This window comes from Ambystoma mexicanum, chromosome 3q, assembly GCF_040938575.1.
Source record: "Ambystoma mexicanum isolate Mex_15411 chromosome 3q, UKY_AmexF1_1, whole genome shotgun sequence".
Taxonomy (NCBI): domain Eukaryota; kingdom Metazoa; phylum Chordata; class Amphibia; order Caudata; family Ambystomatidae; genus Ambystoma; species Ambystoma mexicanum.
In genome coordinates, this window is record NC_090926.1 from 886,700,712 (window position 1) to 886,720,929 (window position 20,218).

The 20,218-nt window shown below is 46.6% G+C and overlaps 1 protein-coding gene, 1 long non-coding RNA gene and 1 other non-coding gene across 4 annotated transcripts in view; 1 reads left to right on the plus strand and 2 right to left on the minus strand.

Moving 5' to 3' along the window:
* Window positions 1-14,321, plus strand: part of C3QH17orf58 (chromosome 3q C17orf58 homolog) — a 277,055-nt gene extending 262,734 nt beyond the window's left edge. For both annotated transcript variants that reach the window (XM_069655022.1, XM_069655021.1), the window contains one exon: window positions 11,629-14,321. In XM_069655022.1, coding sequence (XP_069511123.1) covers window positions 11,629-11,816 — 188 coding nt within the window. In that variant the 3' untranslated portion in view covers window positions 11,817-14,321. The remainder of the gene's footprint in view (window positions 1-11,628) is intronic.
* LOC138583088 (uncharacterized) overlaps window positions 1-20,218 on the minus strand; it is a 212,016-nt gene that overhangs the window by 161,520 nt on the left and 30,278 nt on the right. The gene's annotated exons all lie outside the window — the stretch shown is intronic.
* On the minus strand, window positions 16,723-16,829 carry LOC138448211 (U6 spliceosomal RNA). The gene has a single exon (XR_011260056.1). It is a non-coding gene; the product is annotated as a U6 spliceosomal RNA (small nuclear RNA).

Sequence of the window (20,218 nt, forward strand, 5' to 3'; positions counted from 1 at the left end):
CGTCAATGATGGGTCGGTGGGTGGGTAATGGACATGAGTCGGAGCCTGCTCTGCAGGTGCCCGTCAATGGTGGGTGGGTGGGGGACATGAGTCGGGGCCTGCTGGCAGGCGCCCGTTAGTGGTGGGTGGGGTGGGTGACATGAGTCGGGGCCTGCTGGCAGGTGCCCGTCAATGGTGGCTGGATGGGCGACGGACATGAGTCGGGGCCTGCTTGCCGGTGCCCGTCAATGGTGGGTGGGTGACTGATGGACATGAGTCGGGGCCTGCTGGCAGGTGCCCGTCAATTGGGTGGGGGACATGAGTCGGGGCTCACAAGTGCATGGTGCCATGTGGGCTGCCTACAGGGCATGGTCAGGGGTGTAGGGTAGTCTCCTGTGGTGTGGGCTGCCTACAGGGCATGGTCAGGGGTGTAGGGTAGTCCCCTGTGGTGTGGGCTGCCTGCAGGGCATGGGGAGGGGGGAAGGGCACACCCAGGAGGGCCCACAATGCCAAATCGCGTGTAAAACTCCCTGTTCAACCCCCGAAATACACAAACCCCGCTCACGCCAGGCCTATCACGTGTTAAACTCCATGCGCACCCCCGAAATACACGTACCCCGCTCGCGCCAGTCCTATCGCGTGTTGAACTCAATGCGCACCCCCGAAATACACGTACCCCGCTCGTGCCAGGCCTATCGCATGTTGAACGCCACACGCACCCCGAAATACACAAACCCCGCTCGCGCCAGGCCTATCGTGTGTTAAACTCCATGCGCACCCCCGAAATACACGTACCCCGCTCGTGCCAGGCCTTTCGCATGTTAAACTCCCTGCGCACCCCCGCAATACGTGCAGGCAGCCCATCCACCCTCCCGATGCCCCACAGGCAGCCCATTCACCCTCCCCACGCCCGCAGGCAGCCCATCCACCCTGGGCATACCCCACAGGCAGCCCACACCACAGGGGAGACTTTTTCCACACAATTTACCTGGCGTGAGCGGGGTACGTGTATTCCGAGGGGTGCGCAGGGAGATTTACATGCGATAGGCCTGGCGCGAGCGGTGTACGTGTATTCCGTGGGGGGGGGGGGGGCTTTACACACGATTTTGCTGGCACGAGCGGGGTACATGTATTCCGAGTGGTGAGTGGGGAGTTTTACACGCGATTTCGCTGGCGCGAGCGGGGTACGTGTATTCCGAGGGGTACACGGGGAGTTTTACACGCATTTTCACTGGCACGAGCGGAGTACGTGTATTCCGAGGGGTGCGCGGGGAGTTTTACACGCATTTTCGCTAGTGCGAGCGGGGCACATGTATTCCGAGGGGTGCACAGGGAGTTTTCCATGCATTTTCGCTGGCGCGAGCGGGGTACGTGTATTCCGAGGGGTGCACAGGGAATTTTACACGCGATCGGCCTGGCGCGAGCGGGGTATGTGTATTCTGAGGGGTGCGTGGGGAGTTTTACACACATTTTTGTGGTTGGGGTGCTGTATTCTGGTCCACTGGCCTTTCCGCCATGTACTGGATTTGTGCGATGTTTTTGGCGCACGGGGCGCGGTTGGGGGTGTAACTGGCGCTGCTGCAGGGTCGCTGCGCCACTCTGTGCCACAGCTGCTTATGGATGTATAAATCCATAAATACGCTGTGCGCCTAAATGGGTTTTGGCGCACGCGGCTGGCGCAGACTGCAGCACGCGCACTCTGTGCACCAGCTGCGTGCGCCACTTGTGCGCCGAATTCTATGAATTACCCCCTAAGTATGTAATATGGTTTTGCAGCAGGCAGGGTAATTGTCAACTTCAGGTGTCAGGTGGACAAGGTGGCTCTTGCCTGTGATTTTCAATACAGCGTTAAATACCACTCTCGGGGGAGGGCAGGGCTGCTAATAACCTCAACCCCAAGCCAGCTAGACCCAAGAACAGCGCTGTACACCCATGAAAGTGGTATTTATCACCATTAGTACTCAGAGCCAGCATCTGTGTTACTGATACTTGTTTTATGGCACTTTTAAGAGTGTAGGATATTATTACAGTTGCACTCTCTCGCCATTAGCCCATTTGAACTTGCAGTGAACAGGGAAAGTAGGTTGGAGAGACCCCTGGGGGCAAGAGAGGAATGCACGGTGAGATGTGCTTTTATTGAACAGGGAAATTTAAATAGCAAGCTGTGCTAAACAAGTGTCAGTTTAATTAGCAAATCAACAGAATTGCATAGCAAATTGCTATGCGACACTGCTTATTTTATGCCTTGGAACTGACCCTGGTAGCCCATCGAACTGCCCAACTGTGCATCCAGTCAACAGCGTCTTCACAGTCAACCCGGCTGTCAGACTGACCCGGGTGGCCCCCACGATCCCCCCTTCTTCAAAGCTTTACTTCAAACCGCAACAAACCTCAGCTCTATTTCTGGTGGCTATTATTTCAGCCAGTAGGCTAGCTCTGGTGTAAGGATCCAGATTTGAGATTACTCCCATAAGCTCTTTTACTTCACCCTCCTCCTGATTTTCCTCCTACATTGTTAATAGACGTCCATCTTAATTATTATATTGCCCTTCCCTCTTGGTCCTCATCATCAGATGTGTGTCTAGACCTCACCCGTTCCTTTGTTTCATGTTGTAAACACATTTCGGAATTATCTAGCTAGTCACCAACTATTTCACTGGCCTGGCCTGGAAGTGAAGGTTGTGAGGTGGTGAAGGCTATGCAAGTGTGCCCACCTAAAAATGCTTATTGTTTCAAACCCTTTGTACCGTTTACAGAATAGGAAATGATATGGCATTTATAACGCGCCTATACACAGGTGTTTCAAGGCGCGACGAGGCAAAGGAGGGGAAACAAAGGGAAGACAGAAAACGATCCTACTACGCCAGGCATCATTCAGATCGCGCAAGTGCATGGGGAAGGGGATGGGGAAAGTGCGTGGGGGAAGGGAGAGGAGAAAAGTGCAGTACAAGGGATAGTAGAATAAATAAGATAAATTAAAAAAAGAAAGACGGCCATTGGTGGCAAGTGCAAGGTAAGTGCAGGCATAAGTAAGTCTTCACAGTCAACCCGGCTGTCGGACTGACCCGGGTGGCCCCCACGATCCCCCCTTCTTAAAAGCTTTACTTCAAACCGCAAAAAACCTCAGCTCTATTACTGGTGGCTATTATTTCAGCCAGTAGGCTAGCTCTCGTTTAAGGATCCAGATTTCAGATTACTCCCATAAGCTCTTTTACTTCACCCTCTTCCTGATTTTCCTCCTACATTGTTAATAGACGTCCATCTTAATTAATATATTGCCCTTCCCTTTTGTCCTCATCATCAGATGTGTGTCTAGACTTCACCCTTTCCTTTGTTTGATGTTGTAAACACATTTCGGAATTATCTAGATAGTCACCAACTATTTCACTGGCCTGGCCTGGAAGTGAAGGTTGTGAGGTGGTGAAGGCTATGGAAGTGTGCCCACCTAAAAATGCTTATCGTTTCAAACCCTTCGTACCGTTTACAGAATATGATATGATATGGCATGTATAACGCGCCTATACACAGGTGTTTCAAGGCGCGACGAGGCAAGGGAGGGGAAACAAAGGGAAGACGGAAAACGATTCTACTAGGCCAGGAATCATTCAGATCGCGCAAGTACATGGGTAGGGTGAGTGGGAAAGTGCGTGGGGGAAGGGAGAGGAGAAAAGTGCAGTACAAGGGATAGTAGAATAAAAAAGATAAATAAAAAAAAGAAAGACGCCCATTGGTCGCAAGTGCAAGGTAAGTGCAGGCATAAGTGCTGGTAGGGGGACTGTAGTGATACAGGTAACAGTCCCCAGGTGCCGGGGTAGCAAGGGAGGCAGTGCAGGTGGGTAACTGGCGGGGCCCGGGCCCAAGAATCAGAAAGGGTGGCCAGGTAACCGGTGCCATTTCTGCCAAGCGTTTAGCAGCGGAGAGGGGGAGAGAAAGCAGAGGCAAAGAGGAAGGTTTTGAGGTGCTTCCGGAAATGGAGATGGTTCTCCTCAAGTTTCAAGGAGAAAGGAAGGCTGTTCCAGAGGGAGGCCCCTGCCGAGGAGAGAGATCTGCCACCAACTCGTTGCTTGGAGAAGCGACTGACCCTGGGGGAATTGGATGCAGGTGAGCGAAGAGCTCGAGAAGGAAGATATTTAGGAAGCGAGAGTTGAAGGTATTTCATCCCCAGAAGGCCTTGTGGACAATGCAGGGTTTTTTTAACTTAACCCTCGTAGCCACTCGGAGCCAGTGAAGAGACTTAAGTCCTGGAGAGAAGCGATCCCTGGGCTTCAATCCAAGGACAAGTCTTGCAGTCCTGTTCTGGATAAGTTGTAGAGGGCGGAGAGTAGGGGCAGGCAGATTTAGATAGAGGCTGTTAAAATAGTCCAGCCTAGAGAGAACCAGGGCTCTGGAGACTGAGCTTCTGGGGGAAGGAGAGAAAAGGAAGGATACCTCTGAGGAGGTGCAGCTGATAGTGAGACTTCTTAGAGACATCGGAGATGTGAGGAGAGAAGGAGAGTGTGGAGTCGAAGATGACTCCAAGGTTTTTTGCCATGTGGGTGGGAGCAGGAAGAGGGCCAAGAGAGGCTGGCCAGAGAGCTGCAGGGAAAGAGGGAGCGGGTGTGCCGATGAATCTCAGTCTTACTGACATTAAGGCAGAGGTCATTGGTGGCCCACCACTCATGGATGGCAGAGAAACAGCCAGAGATGAGGGAAGGAGAGGAGGAGGCCGATGGTAGCCTGAAAATGAGCTGGGTATCATCTGCATAGCACTGAAAGTTAGGGCAGAGAGCGCCGATGCTGTGGGCAAGGAGTGCCAGGTACTGTTTGCACAGCCAGGGAGAGAGGTTAGACCCCTGGGGGACACCACAGGTGGAGAAAAAGATATCATAGAGGAAGGACCCAAGTTGGACCTGGGAGGGTCGGTCGGAGAGGAAAGATTTCAGCCATGCCAGAGCCTGACCAGTGATACCCAGGTTATCACGGAGACGGTTGAGCAGGATGGCATGGTTGACAGTGTCAAAGGCAGAAAAGAGATCAAGCAAGATGAGGACGCACGGGGTGTTGGAATCAAGGTTGGAGAGCAGGTCTTCACGGATGTTCAGGAGAGCCGTTTACGTGCTTCTGGCAGCTCTGATGCCAGACTGATGGTCATAAAGACAACCAACAGATTCAGTGTGGAGATTCAGCTGGGAAATGGCTAGTTTCTCCAATACACTGTCATGGCGCAAAATACTTGACTACATTGCAGACATGGCTGAGTCTATTAACGTGTTTATGCTGAGTACCTTTGGTTGTTGGTTTCTATTAATTGCTATTATTAAGTGGGTATATAAGCATGGAAGTCATTTGGGGGTCGCCAGGGGTTGCAACTGCGACCGCTGAGGTCTCCTTTGCTACCCCTAAACGAAAAAATCTAAAAAAAAGGTTTTCTTTTTTTTTGTTTGTTTCTACATTGAGGCTCATGGGCTGTGGCCAGCAGCATGTGGCTCTTTGTTTCTGGAGTGGCTGGTTTTCTGCTAGCTATAGTCGGCAAGATAGCTCAGTGGGTTGAGCGCTGGCTGCTGCAATGTGTGTGTGATCTGCAGGTTCGACTCTCAGCAAGGTCAATTCAGCCTTTCACCCTGCTGAGTTTGATAAATGAGTACCAACACAGGTTGGGTGATATTGTATGTATATTTGTTCTATGTGAAGCACTTAAGCGTAAGTGCTAAATAATAATATCATTATCGTTTGGCCTTGGACGTCTGCTTGCATTCACAGTGATTTGGTAACATGGCCCTATACACGATGATATTAACGATACGTATGGGGATCCATACTTGTATGAAATGTGTATCACTTTCCAGTGCTATCGTAACCATATTTTTCGTACTTTACTCTACAACAATGTTATGTGATGCCACTTCCTGTTTTGTCGAGGGGTGAAAGGTCGTGTTCTATCACTTCCTGTGATGTCACTTCGGGGTGGGGTCAAACGACATCACTTCCTGTGATGTCAGTAGAGGTCAAGGGTCGTGTGATGTCACTTCTGCTGCCCCTGGCATTTCGATGATGTGACGTCCCTGATATAAGGCAGTGTTTGTACAAAGAAGAAATCCTAAACTCGTTGGTAACTGAACTAATTCTGTTATCTTGACTCTGCAACTCCCTGTGTAAATGCTAGGACCTTTTGACCAAATCCTTTTCTCAGAGTGTGCTTGTGCTGTTTCTTTGCTGCCATGGGCAATTAGAAGAATATTGGGCCTATTCTAGCTCCCTACACTACATGCATACATAAAGCATGCATCAGTTAATCTCTCATCTCAGGCACCTCCTTTACTCTTCTGTAAAATTGATGAGAATTGTACATTTGACCAGTGGGGCGCACTTACATAGATTGGGTAAGTTCTGTTAAACATTAAGCATTGTGGAAACATGTGCGCAAGATTTCAGTCTGTAGAGTACACCGGTACTATTCCCCACCTGTGACCATGGTATTACAACGAAATAAATGGTTCTGGGAATTACGCAAACGGGCACTATGTTTCACCAGAGTTTGTTTGATTGTTTGTAACTTACAATAAAGGGCCCTAAGACCTTTGGGCGTGTGGCGCTATTCAAGAAACAAAATCATAATAATAATAATAATAATAATAATAATAATAATAATAATAATACTGTATTTCCGGATCCAAGACGCTTTCTAATACCAGAGAGGTTCTGTCCACCTGCATCAGCACCTTCACTAAAATACGCAGAGGGTCATCTAATGGTTATGACAGAGGTTACACGTCTTTTTTAAGCTCTGGGTGATGATAACTTGTTTTTGTCGGCAGAGTGGGAGGTGGCAGTATATATATAAGTTTCCGCCTGCACTTCCCGCGCCAGCATGAGATTTTCATGCCGGCACAAAACAAATGGTTCCCATAGGAACCCATTGTAAATGATGTCTGCCTTACATTGGTAGTAGATATGCAGGAAGTGATCCTATAAAGGGCTGTCGTAGGGAGCGTCTGGGACAACAAAAGGGGGTTGCACTGGCAAATAGTTAAAAATATACATATTACAGAACTAACAATTGGAGGTATATACATGTGTTCGAAAATTATCATACAGATCATTTAACAATAGCACAGCATTTAAGAATTGGTACAGTTGTAAGAGTTAAGCCCCAGGCAGAGAATCGCGTCAGTGGCATAGGGCGAGAAGGTTGGTAACGCAGGGACAAGGTTCGAGGGTGAAGGAGAGGGAAGAGAAATGAGAAAAAGATTTGTGTGCAACCAGTAAAGGTATTAAACAAGAACCAAAAGGAAGAGATGAGCTTGCCAAGAGACAAGAAAAAGAGTGAATAGGGAAGAACAAAGGACAGGACACTTCATTATGAGTTTGGCGGAAAATCTGCAGAATTTCCGCCAAACTCAATTACTGTTCCTGCACTTGATCGTGTCAATTTACAGTGGGATTAGAAGTTTTGCATAGGGTCGTGTTAGTCCACCTTTTTGGAGTGAAATAGGATGCCATGGGGATTTTGGTGGAATTACAACCAGCAGTAATTCTGCCAATTCTGGCAATTTTTGGCAGTAAAGTGGAGGATTTACCCACTCCCAGCTTTTTGCAGGAGATATATCTTCCAGTTTACCACAAAAGTTGTAGTACAGAAGTGTGGTAATTCAGCTGTAACAGAATTACTACTGCGTTATAGCCATTTTTACACGCACTGCCATACATGAAATGAGGCCCAGAGTCTTGAACAAACCCAAATATTAGAGGGGCTGTAGAGGTCAGAGAAATGGGTGAGCACTTTTTCTGTGATGTGGCGACCATAGTACCAAGACTGGAAGGGGCACTGATTCCAGCATTTCCAGATACACAGGGATGCGCCACTCTTGCTAAAGCTTAAGTATGGCGAGGGAGAATGGAGAGGTCAGTAGTTACCAGGCATGGATTTCTAAGAGCGGTAAAACAGTGGCCACGTTTTAGCAGGCCGAAAAGAGCCCTGAGGGCACAGAAAGGTAGACAAGAGACGAGAAGAATGTACACTGAATGGGGGCAGCTCCCAATCAATTTGGGAGTGTGAAGGGGTCTGGTGCTGCGCAAGAAGGGTTGGCAGGCTGGAGGATGGGTGCCAGTTCAGTCAGAGTGCTGAGAAGAACTCAGAGAGAAAGGAGAGAAGGACAGACGGTTTTTGAAGAGAAGGAGGTGGCAGTGATGAATAGAGTTATTCAGGTGACATAGGTTTTAGAGATATTTTTGAGGAACTAGCAAGCAAAGTCACCAGCTGAAAAAAAGGAAGAAACAGAGAGTGGTTTAGGAGGCCGGGGAATAAACTGAATCCTGCTGCAGACTTACAGAGGTGAGAGAGATGTAGTTGGTATAGGAGAAATAATGTGCAGAGTCTAGGACAGTGGAGCGTCTTCATGTAGGAGGCTAAGAATGCTTGGGAATAGGTTTTACACCAACAGGGCCAATGGATAGCTGGAGAGATCCATAGTTAAGGACGTGGCTGAGCGGGAGTGAAGGAGAAAACTGGATCGGTTGAAGGGAGCGTAAGTGCGAAGTTGATAACTTCGAAGACCTTCGCAATTAACTTTAAAAGGGTTGGAAAGACCACCTGGAGCAAAGACCTGATTTGATTCAGCTAAGAAACAATGGTGACGAGTCAGAATTTGTGTTTGATAATCAGGGAGGATGGGAGGAACCTAAGTAGAGGGAAACAGATACAGTGATGTGCAGTACGGAGTTGTCCAAGGGGTAAGGGCTAATAGCGGTGGATGAGGGCAGGGAGGAGAGAAATATGAGGTAGAGGGAATTGCCATGAATGTGCAATTACTAGTTTTGGAGATTGACCATGGAGTCATCAAAGGGGAGGAGTGAAAATGAAGATGATGAGCCTTACCCATGTTTGGGACGTTGAAGTCTCTGATGAGTATGAGCAGGATTTCAGTGGGAAAAGCAACAAGTTAGAGGTCCATGTCATGGAATAACAGGTTGATTGTGCCAGAAGGGTGATCGGTAATATGTATATTGAAAAATAAGTTAGCTCAAGGAGTTGAACACCAGGAAAGTGAAAGGTGGGTGTGGTGTCTTTGCAGATCAGGAGTCCCACTCTGCAACCCTTTTGGAATAAACAAGGGGAGTGACAGAAGGTATTGGAGTCATTGTGAAGGCCCACATGTGTGGCTGTGACTTGGGGGGGGGGGGAGTGATCCCAGTTTCTGTGATGTCCATAACCTCAAGGTGAGGACGATGATCAGTAAGGAAGTCAGTCCTCTTGCAGGGGCATTGGGCATTCCAGAGCCCTGAAGTGAGTTAAGTGTGGGGTTGAGATTTCTCAAGCAGGTAGACAAGAGGAGTAGATGAGGGTAACACAGGTTTGAGCAAACTAACTTTAGGGATATTTGAGAGGGTGAATGACGAGGAGGGGCATGGGTGCCATGTGAGAAGGTGTGTGGAGTACCCTGGTAATCAATAGGCGTAGAGAGAGAAGAAGGAGAATGAGGAGCATGTTTGTGGGCAGTGTCAGTTGACAGGGGGGAGGGTCAACTGCAGGTTGTGGCATGAGTATACACCAATAAATAAACAGCCTGGCCTTGGTTACTCTCCTGACACTTCTCTTTGCTATCGAACATTTCAGTATTATCACTGTTGAGATAAACAGACGACTTGACGCCAGGTTATATGTTCAAAAGTAAAATTTCATTCACCAGAAACTTAAGAGATTAGGTTTAACTGAAGTCACTTAGGGAGAATTCTGCATGACATAAACCAGTCAGGTTTCTCTACAGAACTGTCTGTGGTCCATGGTCTTGAACTCTCTCCCTTGGACTCTGTCCTCCTGGCCTATGAAAAGTCACTCAGTCTTTGGGGTTTAAGTGGCCTGCACTTCTTTCTGGGCTGTTGTCGATGTTGTAAGGATGTTACACTGCTATGGAAAAACCGGCACCACCATACCTGGAGTCTTGCATTGTCTAAACGTGGGCCAGGAATTGGGGCTGAAGGGTAGCCCGGCTGAGTGCCTTGTTGGCCTGTCAGCATGTCCCTGAGTAGTGCTCTGCCAACAAGCAAGAAGTCGTTTTGGAGCTCAAGACATGACCAGCCCTTCTCTTGCTGCCTCTCTCTTTGAGCACCTCCTCCTCGCCTCTTCCCCCTTCCTCCTCACTTGTGTTGAACACATATCTCTATTTCACTTCTCTCCTAGTGAATGTTCTTCAATGCTACAAACTCCTCCCACGGTTTCATCATTTCCCTCCTCCCTTCCAATGTTCTGACTTTCCATCTTTCTTCTCTCCCTACTGTTCCACTTCTCTCTCTCTCTCTCTCTGATGTTCTACCCTCTAACTCCTTACTGTGTCTCTCGTCTTCTCTCCTCCACCTCCTTATTGCTCCTCTTCTCATCTCCCACTTCCTCTCCTCTTATTCTCTCTGGTCTTCTTCCCTCCTCCTTCTTACTCTTCAGCTTCTCCACCTCCTTACTCTTGCGTGCAATTTCCTTCTGTCCTCCTCCTCATTAGTATTCCTCTTCAACTTTTCCACCTCCTTACTTTTACTCTGTCTATTCTTCTCCTCATCTCCACTTCTCCTTTTCCACCCCTTAGACCCCCTCTGGCCTTCTCACCTACTCCATTCTGATGTTTTCCCCCACTCTACCTCTCCCCCCTCTTCCTCCTCGCTACTTACTGTTGTGATGTGCCTTCATGTGTGTGTGTGGGGTGTTGTTATAAGGGTAGGAGATGTGTTGTGAAGTGCTTGTCTTTGCATGTTGCAAGCATGTGATGCCACGTGGAATGTTGTGCTGTGAATGAAGGCATCTTTGATTGAGGGTTCCAAGCCCAGAAGGTAGAGTCCCTGCCTGGGTGATGGGTGCCAGTGTTTTATGTTCTATGTAACTTAAGTATGTAACTGTATCTGAGAAGCTGTAAATAAACCTGAAACAACCTTCAAGAAGCGTAGAAGTCACACCATTCCACTTACCATGCACTGTCCTTCACTACACACTTCTAACTCGTGACTCTCACACCTCCCTCCGTCACATGTATCTCTTTGTTCTTTTGTTGGGATTCTGCTTTGTGTGCACGATAAGCAAGCGCTGTGTTTCCAGCACACTTTCGGGAACTGCTAACTTCCCAGCTTCCTTGTTACTTGTGGTGGGTGAGCAAGGGATTTCTTACCTTTGCCAGGCTTTCCCGAATAATGGCAGTCTGAATTTGCGCTGGTGTCTCACAGCGGCTGCAAAAAGTCTCCTTTGAACGCAGTCCTCCATAACAATGTCCTGGGATCTACAGACACCGGCAGTACAGGGTTCGCAGCCCAAAGCTGGTCATGGACTGGAGAGCTTTAGGGATCCTCTGTGTACACTTCCGGGACCCACATCACGGAACAGGTGGTGGCTTCCAGGCTCCACGTTCACCAGAGTTGCATCACCCAGCCGTCAGCACGGGACGCCATTACAGTAGCCATTCATCATGTATGAGAACTTAATGTATGCGTTGATAGCGCTCATTACACATGCATAGCTCAGTTTAACAGTATACTTCATGCATCCACTTTCTATGTTAATCACACATAGTTTATACATTCAGACATGTTCTAGGCAAAAGCTTACTTATACTTTGAAAAGGTTTTGCCAATCATTGTATTGTTTGCGCCTCTTTATTAAGCCCATGCAATAACAGTGCTGTATTTACCTTGCAGGAAGTCGATACATTGTGATGGGCAACATTTATCACAAGCGAGTGCATCTGCCACCTTCTATCCTTCAGTGTCTGAAAGGCCGCCTGAGGCCCGGCGACGGGCTGGTCAGAAGCAGCAGCTACGTAAAGAGGTTCAACAAAAAGAACCACAGGAAAGTGCAGACTGCCTCTCACACCAAGTGTCGATGAGTTCCCGAGAGAGCAGGCACCTTTCACCGATTATAAGCCAAGTCTTATTTTTTCTATTGGCATCATTGGAAACATTGGTACCACGCGTGTGAGGGATGCTGTGTATTTCCGTCACAGACTAAATGAAAGGATGCCTTCATTAAACCGATTGACATTTCTAATACTGTCCTACTTGACAAGAAGCACATGTTTTGGGGATGCTATACTATGTGATCCTACCCTCCCCCCACCCAGTTCTAGCTCACTCTCCCCTATTTATGTATTCAGTCTCATTATGCTATGATTCTCTCCTCCTATACTGTGCACTATGGTTCTGTCTTCCTAAACCTTCCCCTGTGGTTCTGTCTTCCAATCCCTTCCCCTACGGTTCTGTCTCCCTGAACCTTTCCCTATGGTTCTCTCTTCCAATCCCTTCCCCCATTATTCTGTCTTCTAATCCCTTTCACTATGGTTCTGTCTTCCTAAACCTTCCCCTATGGTTCTCTCTTCCAATCCCTTCCCCCATTATTCTGTCTTCTAATCCCCTTCGCTATGGTTCTGTCTTCCTAAACCTTCCCCTATGGTTCTCTCTTCCAATCCCTTCCCTCATTATTCTGTCTTCTAATCCATTTCGCTATGGTTCTGTCTTCCTAAACCTTCCCCTATGGTTCTCTCTTCCAATCCCTTCCCCTATGGTTCTGTCTCCCATCAACCATTTTGATATCTCACAATCCATTGCCTATGGTTCTACCTCACTAGCACCTCCCTTGTGGTTCTTCTGAAGTGTCTCCTCATTTATAATTCTTAATGTTCACTCACTCCATCCCTTCATCCAAGGTTTCGTTGCACAATCCCCTTGCTTATTTTTTAACATTTGTACCACGCTGCCCCTTGTACTATATCTCCACCCTGATTGGAGTAGATCCTAATTTCTTGTTTTCTCTCACTATCCTTATGCTCTTTGACAGGCCTGTGTTCTTACCTTAATAACCAATGGCCCATAGTTCTATCATACTATCCGCTAACCCTTACTCTACCTTCGCCCATGGCTATACCATAAAACTCCAGTTTTATACACTTGATAGACTATCAAGGTTATGTCTAATAGCCAGACATATATATGTACTTAAAGCCAATTACAATGTATGCCAGAAATATAAGTAACACATACTCAGGTGCATTCTAAAGCCCGTCTCTACTGGCCATCTTACGAGCCATCCTGAAGAACACTGTCCAGTTTGTACACTAAACCAAAGCACTTAGCGTGGTATGACAAACCAGGGCACTGCTGGACTGCAATTATTGTGTATACACCTAGGACAGGACGTCCACATTCTCCAGAATTCATTGATCTTGCTGAAGATGTGAACGTCCATGTCCTCTGCAGTAAAGTGGTTTGCAAGCAACCCCGCCTTTGAGCATTCTGCATTAGCACCCATAAGCCCTCTTAAAGTATGCTTATATCACCCATAAGACTCTCTTCACTGAAAACCTTTCCTTTTCTGGTTGTGCCCCAGCTCAACACCCTAGAATATACACCTGATGAAAATCCCACCATCTTTGTGCTTCGTCAGCCCTGCATCCAGCCTACACAACCAAGGTATCATACCATTACATCACATACTGTTTTGCCAAATTCGAGTCCATCAAATTTCTTTTTGCATTTTTCACCGCAATGTAGACGGGTTGAGTTAGGGTAGACATTAAGGTGGGGAGAATGATACGGGGGCTTTGGAGGGTCACCAAGCACATTAATTTGAGCTGAAAAATGTAACAACGAAATCAATGCAATAGAATTCTGCAAAATAGATTTGTTATAATCACGTAGATTCTATAACCAACTCTTAGCTCTCTGAATAATGCCTGACGTACTCAGGTTTTGGCCCAAAACAAAACTCCTCAATAGTTTTCTAACCTTCTGAATTGCTGTTAAGCAACCCCACCTGATTACATCTCCCACTGGGTAACATATACACTCATTAACCCACATGAATGACCTCTTATCCTCCATGCACTCTACACATCCCCGGCAAAACCTGCTTGCCCCTGAATCCAATGACTTGGTCTGTCGATATCTTTTCTTCAGAAGTTCTTAATAGAATTCTCCAACGTCACGCACTGGATGCAGATAGTGGGGAATGTGGAGACCTACCATTCTGAGAGGCACTTTCCAGTTTAGTGCATTCAGATTGTACTTTTATACCAGGAGCATGCAGCCGCTGCTCGCCACATAGCCTTTAGGTATTGCATCCAGTGTTCAACAATATATCCAGTGTGTGCTGAAAGTTTGCCAATAAGAATGATTATGTTACGGTAGCAAAGTAGGCTGTGTTTTCAAAGAGTCGCCATTTTGTACTGACTTACATCTCTGAATGTATCAAAGTGTAAATAACCAGAGCTTATATTTTCATACATCTGTATGTTTCCTTACAGAACATCTGCAGTTGTATAAAGATGTGCACACTGTCCTGATGTTGAATTCAGTGTTACAGGTTATGCACAGTAAAGGCACCTAATAAACATTGATGACACGTTGCGTCTAGTCGTCCATCCCTTACTCTGAAGCAGCAACTGAAAAGCATCTATTAGGAGGGATACATAGGACATGACAGGCAATGCTCACAATTACAGGAGGCCTGGGGCCATGACAGGCAATGCTCACAATTACAGAGGGCCTGTGGTCATGGCAGGCAATGCTCACAATTACAGAGGGCCTGGGGTCATGACAGGCAATGCTCACAATTACAGAGGGCCTGGGGTCATGACAGGCAATGCTCACAATTACAGAGGGCCTGGGGTCATGACAGGCAATGCTCACAATTACAGGGGGCCTGTGGTCATGACAGGCAATGCTCACAATTACAGAGGGCCTGGGGTCATGACAGGCAATGCTCACAATTACAGAGGGCCTGGGGTCATGACAGGCAATGCTCACAATTACAGAGGGCCTGGGGTCATGACAGGCAATGCTCACAATTACAGAGGGCCTGTGGTCATTGGGGATTGTTTTGGTAGCAATGGATGTTGTACATTCACCCTGATGCTATTAACCGGAATGTAAACTAAAAAAAAAGTTTATTTTCAGGACTAGATACAAAGACTAGTCCCAGGGTTCCTCTTCAACTCTTCTACCTCCTTACTTTTCCTCTATCCAGTCTTCCCCTCATCTCCTCTTTACTGCTCCTCTTCCCCTTTTTTTCACCTCCTTTAACCCCTCAGAAGATCCTCTGGTCTTCTCACCTTCTCCATTCCGCTCTTTTTCCCCACTCTACCTCTGCTCTCTCTCTTCCTCCTCGCCACTTACCATGCACTGTCCTTCACCACACACTTCTAACTCGTGACTCTCACACCTCCCTCCGTCACATTTTCCTCCTTGTGCTTTTGCTGAGTTATCCGTGGGATTCTGCTTTGTGTGTGCGATAAGCAACCGCTGTGGTTCCGGCACACTTCCGGGAACTACTAACTTCCCAGCTTCCTTCTTACTCTTGGTGAGGAAATGCTGCGGCAAGCAAAAGGCATTCTTACCACATGAATTACTATGGCAGACCGGGGCAGCGCAGGCTTCAGAACGCTGGGTTTCATAAGTGGCATCCCATGTAGAAGCAATCGTTTTAATGGACATTGATCGTTGATACACTGTATGAGCCTGCAATGCCAGCTGAGGGTGGCAAAACTGTTTGGGACCATGGCTCAAGGCTGGGTACGTTTGCCTTGCTGAACAGTGGATTTCTCGCCATTAAGACTGCTCCGTCAATGTTGTTGACCACACTGAGTCCCAGAACAGACTATTAGCAAACAAGAAAACAAGTTGCTAAAAACAATTTCAAAATAGAGGAAAAGATAAGGGTAACAGTACACACACACAAATATAGACAATTATCCTGCCAGAACTGAAACGAAAATGTGTCCACTTTAATGACAAAGATTACAATAAAAGAGTGAACATTGATTTTTAATTTCATGTGCACTTGTGGTGCGCAATGAGAACATGGTCCTTGCTATTGTTGCTGTATGGTTTAAGACTTGTAAGGACTATTTGTTGGCTGCATAAAGCCACCACTTATTGGTGGGGCTTGGGCCCCACCAATGTTTTCATATCTGGGACCAGACGGGATGCAGCGAGCCAGGATGAAGATGTGTTGTTTAATCCTGGTTTATTGAGAAACCCTGTTTTGTAGTGTTATTTTTCGTCAAATTTGCATGTCGTACTTGCGCAGGGTTATCAAAAAAGGGGGGTTAGAGTCAAAGGCTACCCTAGTCATGGACGTGAAAGGGGGGGTCACCGAACTGTAAGTCGTGGAGCCAGGGGCGTTGCTAGGGGGGGGCCAAGGGGGCTATAGCCCCTGATATTTTGGTTGTAGCCCCGGATAGAATCTCAGGAGCTACAACCAAAAGACTAGCTAGCCCCCAGTCCCAACAGTTCCGACATCAGCGTAGCCCCGGGTCTTTTCCAGATCTAGCAACTCCCCTGCGTGGAGCTAGAGATTGGTTAGCTCGGGTCACGGGTAAAAAGATCAGCAACAAGTTAAAAAAGGAGTGTGATTCAATTTTTCAACAGAGAAAAGTATTTTATTCAACATTACATGAGAGACGTGGATTCATAAATAGGCAAGTGCCTTTAAGTAGCACGTTTAATTATGCATATGAAAATATATTGTGGTATGCACAATGGTGGGTTAGTAGCATAAGTGACAATTATTCCTTGTATTGCTGAACATAAATCATGTAGCAATACGTTAACATTGTCACACTCCTTTTTTAACTTGTTGGTGATCTTTTATCCCGTGAACCGAGCTAACCAATCTCTAGCTCCACGGCTTACAGTTAGGTGACCTCCCCTTTCACGCCCATGACTAGGGTAGCCTTTGACTCTAACTCCCCTTATTTGATACTTCTGCCTAACCCCCTAGAGTCAGGCCCCCTCACAAAAAAGAGGGTCTCGCCCCCATTGTATCTCATTTCTCATCCTACTTGCTCAGGGGCCATGCTAATCTTCTCTGTATCCTTCCAATTTTAGTATATGTGTTGCCGAACCTTTCAGTGCATGTGCTGCCGTAATTGTCCAAAGACCTAACTTTAATGTCTGTGACAATGGGTTGCCAATAGGGAAGAAATTGCCAACCACATTTCATTGCTGTCTCATAATTGTGCGAACAATTTGCCGTTCTTTTATTCTATTCGCATCAAACATTCGCAAAAACCCTGTCGGCCTGAGCCGCTCCCTGCCCAAAGCCTCCTCGTTTTCAGAACTGGCCATTTGTTCTGGACCTCACCAATATTTTTGTGAAGCTGGCTCCATAGTTGTCTGTAATGAGAACCTGCGTGGGAGGAGGTACAAAGTGTTCTCGCTGCATCCAAACCCACATTTCTTGAAAAATAAAGACTACACCAGCGTGACTGGCCTCTTCAGCATCCGGCCGCGTGGGTTAGACCTCCGCACACAAATACCCGCTGAAGCCCAACAGCGTGAACAATGGCTCTATTATATAATGGCGCCTGCAGAGTGCAAGGAAAACCCGGCTGCTGCAGGCCAGTGGCAGGAGAAACCAAGGCAGCTAGTTACATTCAATGTACCCATGGCGGGTCATGATCTGTCCTTTAATACGGAAAAGCAACATAGTTAGGAAACATTTTGCATGCTTTGTTTTTCTAGAAACGTAAATTTGCAAGATGGCTTTGGTCGGCAAGCAGATGCAGTGCGGTTGCTCTCTGTGGATTGTAACTCTAGCGAAACACGGAAAATGCTGTGGCGAGTGTTATGATAAAGGCAGGCATTTATAAAGGACAATATTGCCCCTGACAGAAATATGTTGAAGTGAGACTTATTTGTAACTTTACTCTGTAAAGCTCTATATCAGCGACAACAGCATTACAAGTTGTTATACCAATAATGTATGATGTTCGTGACACACAGTTGACCTTTTAGGAGTATGTACAAAAATCCATGAGGAAATTTAGCATGGCTGAACATTTCCCCCACCACACAAACTACAAGTCGTAATATTGCATGACTCATAACAATACAGTGTTTGCAATGGATAAATCAGATGAGCAGTGTAAAACCCTACATGTGGTAACACTGGCAACATGTGCATGTGGGTGTTTTCTATTTCATGCAGTTATACAATGTGCATACTGTACGGGTGTCGAAGAAGGAAGCTGACACAAAGGAGGCATGATGGTGGTTATAGACTTTTATTTTCATTACCAAAAACCTATCTATCACTATCTCTACGAGAGGTTTCCCTGCCTCAAAACTGAGCTTAGAGCCCTTTGGTAACACACATGCAGTGGATGAGATGCAGAACAACTCCGACACCAAATAATCAAACCAACTCAGGAAGATGGCAAAGTTCTGCTGTTTTATTATCAATCTTCTAAAACAGTGAGTTACAACGGACATGAACCGACGATCGCTCGAGCTCTTGACGTACTTTACAAAAAATCACTGTTATATAGTGAACAATCATCATACGTGACATCATTCTACATGACAAATAAGAAAAACCTATGAGGAGTTGTGATAGGCTCAAGGGGAACATCTAAGTATACTTTCTATACAGGGTTGGGTTGTGATTGGATCTCTACTGTCAGGTGGACAACTTGTGCCCACCTCTAGTGCAAGTCCTCTTCAACACTATTAAGTTAGTACACAGTTTATCATTGGCTCTCAAACTATAAGGCCCTTCGTTATATGGCCCTCTATAATTGGTTGGCATGCTCATGCCATGTCTGGAACATTAGGTTCACTTAGCAGCACATAAACTCATACCCAGGTGCCAGGAGGTGGACTTGACTTTGCCGCCCCACCCAATTAGCCCAACGTCTCTCATCACCCATGCCTTCTGCCATGAAGATTGTCTTTGAACTTGGCTGTGCAGTGTATTCTTGTCTCTGGGAGTATAAGAGAGTGCAAGCACACACTATTGCTTGTTCTAGAACTCCAAGCTCAACGCTATTTCCATCCTTGGCTCACGTGACAGGAAACCGCGATTTGATCCATCTTGCATTAATTAAATGTCTTAAATGAATAAACCTTGGCACGCATGGTAGTCTTTCTTTGCACCTTAACAAGGGATGATTCAGCTTCTCACATTTGTCGCCTTCAAGAATAGATAACCAGTCTTGGCTGCCTTTAACCTTGACACCAGGCCAGACTACTTCGCCATTCAAGTCTGCGATCTCAGCTAATTCCTGTTGCGACACAACTCTCAGCCTTTCTTCTCCATGGTCTAGGCTCACTAAATTCATGACACTGATGTCCAGTTTCAATACAATGGTGGCTCCACCAGCAGTCTATTCACTACGTGTAGCCAGCTTCTAAATTCCATTAGTCTACTTGCATTGCGGCATTTGTACGTTTATTGAATGGGTTGCATTTTCTGCAGTCTGTCACACACATGCAATCTTCTTTTCGCATATGAAAGTTTACTCGATTCTTTACTTCATCATCCGTTTCTATAAGGTTCATGCATTCTCTTTAGCCAGTCTCTGTGCATCCTGTTTGTCTCGTGTGATGTCACCACCTATTCTTTCTCTCATTTTCATATTTTTTCAGGGAGTTACTCCCTCAGATTGTCGTCTCTTCAGGAATACATTTGATAGGGGTACCTTCTTTCAAATATTCGCCTTAGTATGGTCACAACTGCTGGTGTCAAGCATGACACAATCTTAGGCTTCCAACATACAGGAAGTAGGGGGGATAACCTGCAGAGGCATGCAGCTGCTCCTCTACACTCCCCCCTCTGGTCGAGTGCTCGACCACCTCCTCACATGTTTCACATCTTGATTTTTTCTCTTGAAGAGTGCTTCTTCGGAGTCCAGATCTTCATGACAGGGCGACAGCTGATTTGACATGTTCATCCACACTCCAGGTCATATAGCTGAACTGTCCATTCGGATTACAATAGACCCACCGTCCCACGTACTTCTTATGAATCTTTTGATACAGAAACTTTGTTCCCTTAGGTGCTATGATGCTGGCCTCTATATATTTTCTGACATCTTCATCTGTCAATTACTTGGGTCTAAACCCTGATTCGACATCGATCATGATCTTCATTCCTACTGCCTTCTTTCCTGTCTTCTTACACTGTGCAATATTGATCACACAGAATCCAAACTTCATCATGAGTAATAGTGCTCCAAGAAACTTGGAAGATGTTTGCCATCCACTGCGGAATCCAAAAGCATATGGATGCAAACCAGCTGTCATCTGCAATGTCCTGTCTCGTCTGTCATCTGAGTATGCAGATTTCGTCAACAGCAGTATAGCCTCTGTCAAGGTCCCTTTCTCTTCATCAGGAGAAGGTATGAATGTGCAATATAATGGTCCAATTCTGTCACAAACACCTCCATCCATCGATATGATCATGTCAAGGACATATATGTTCTGTAGGGTCATCACTCGTATGGCCCTCAAC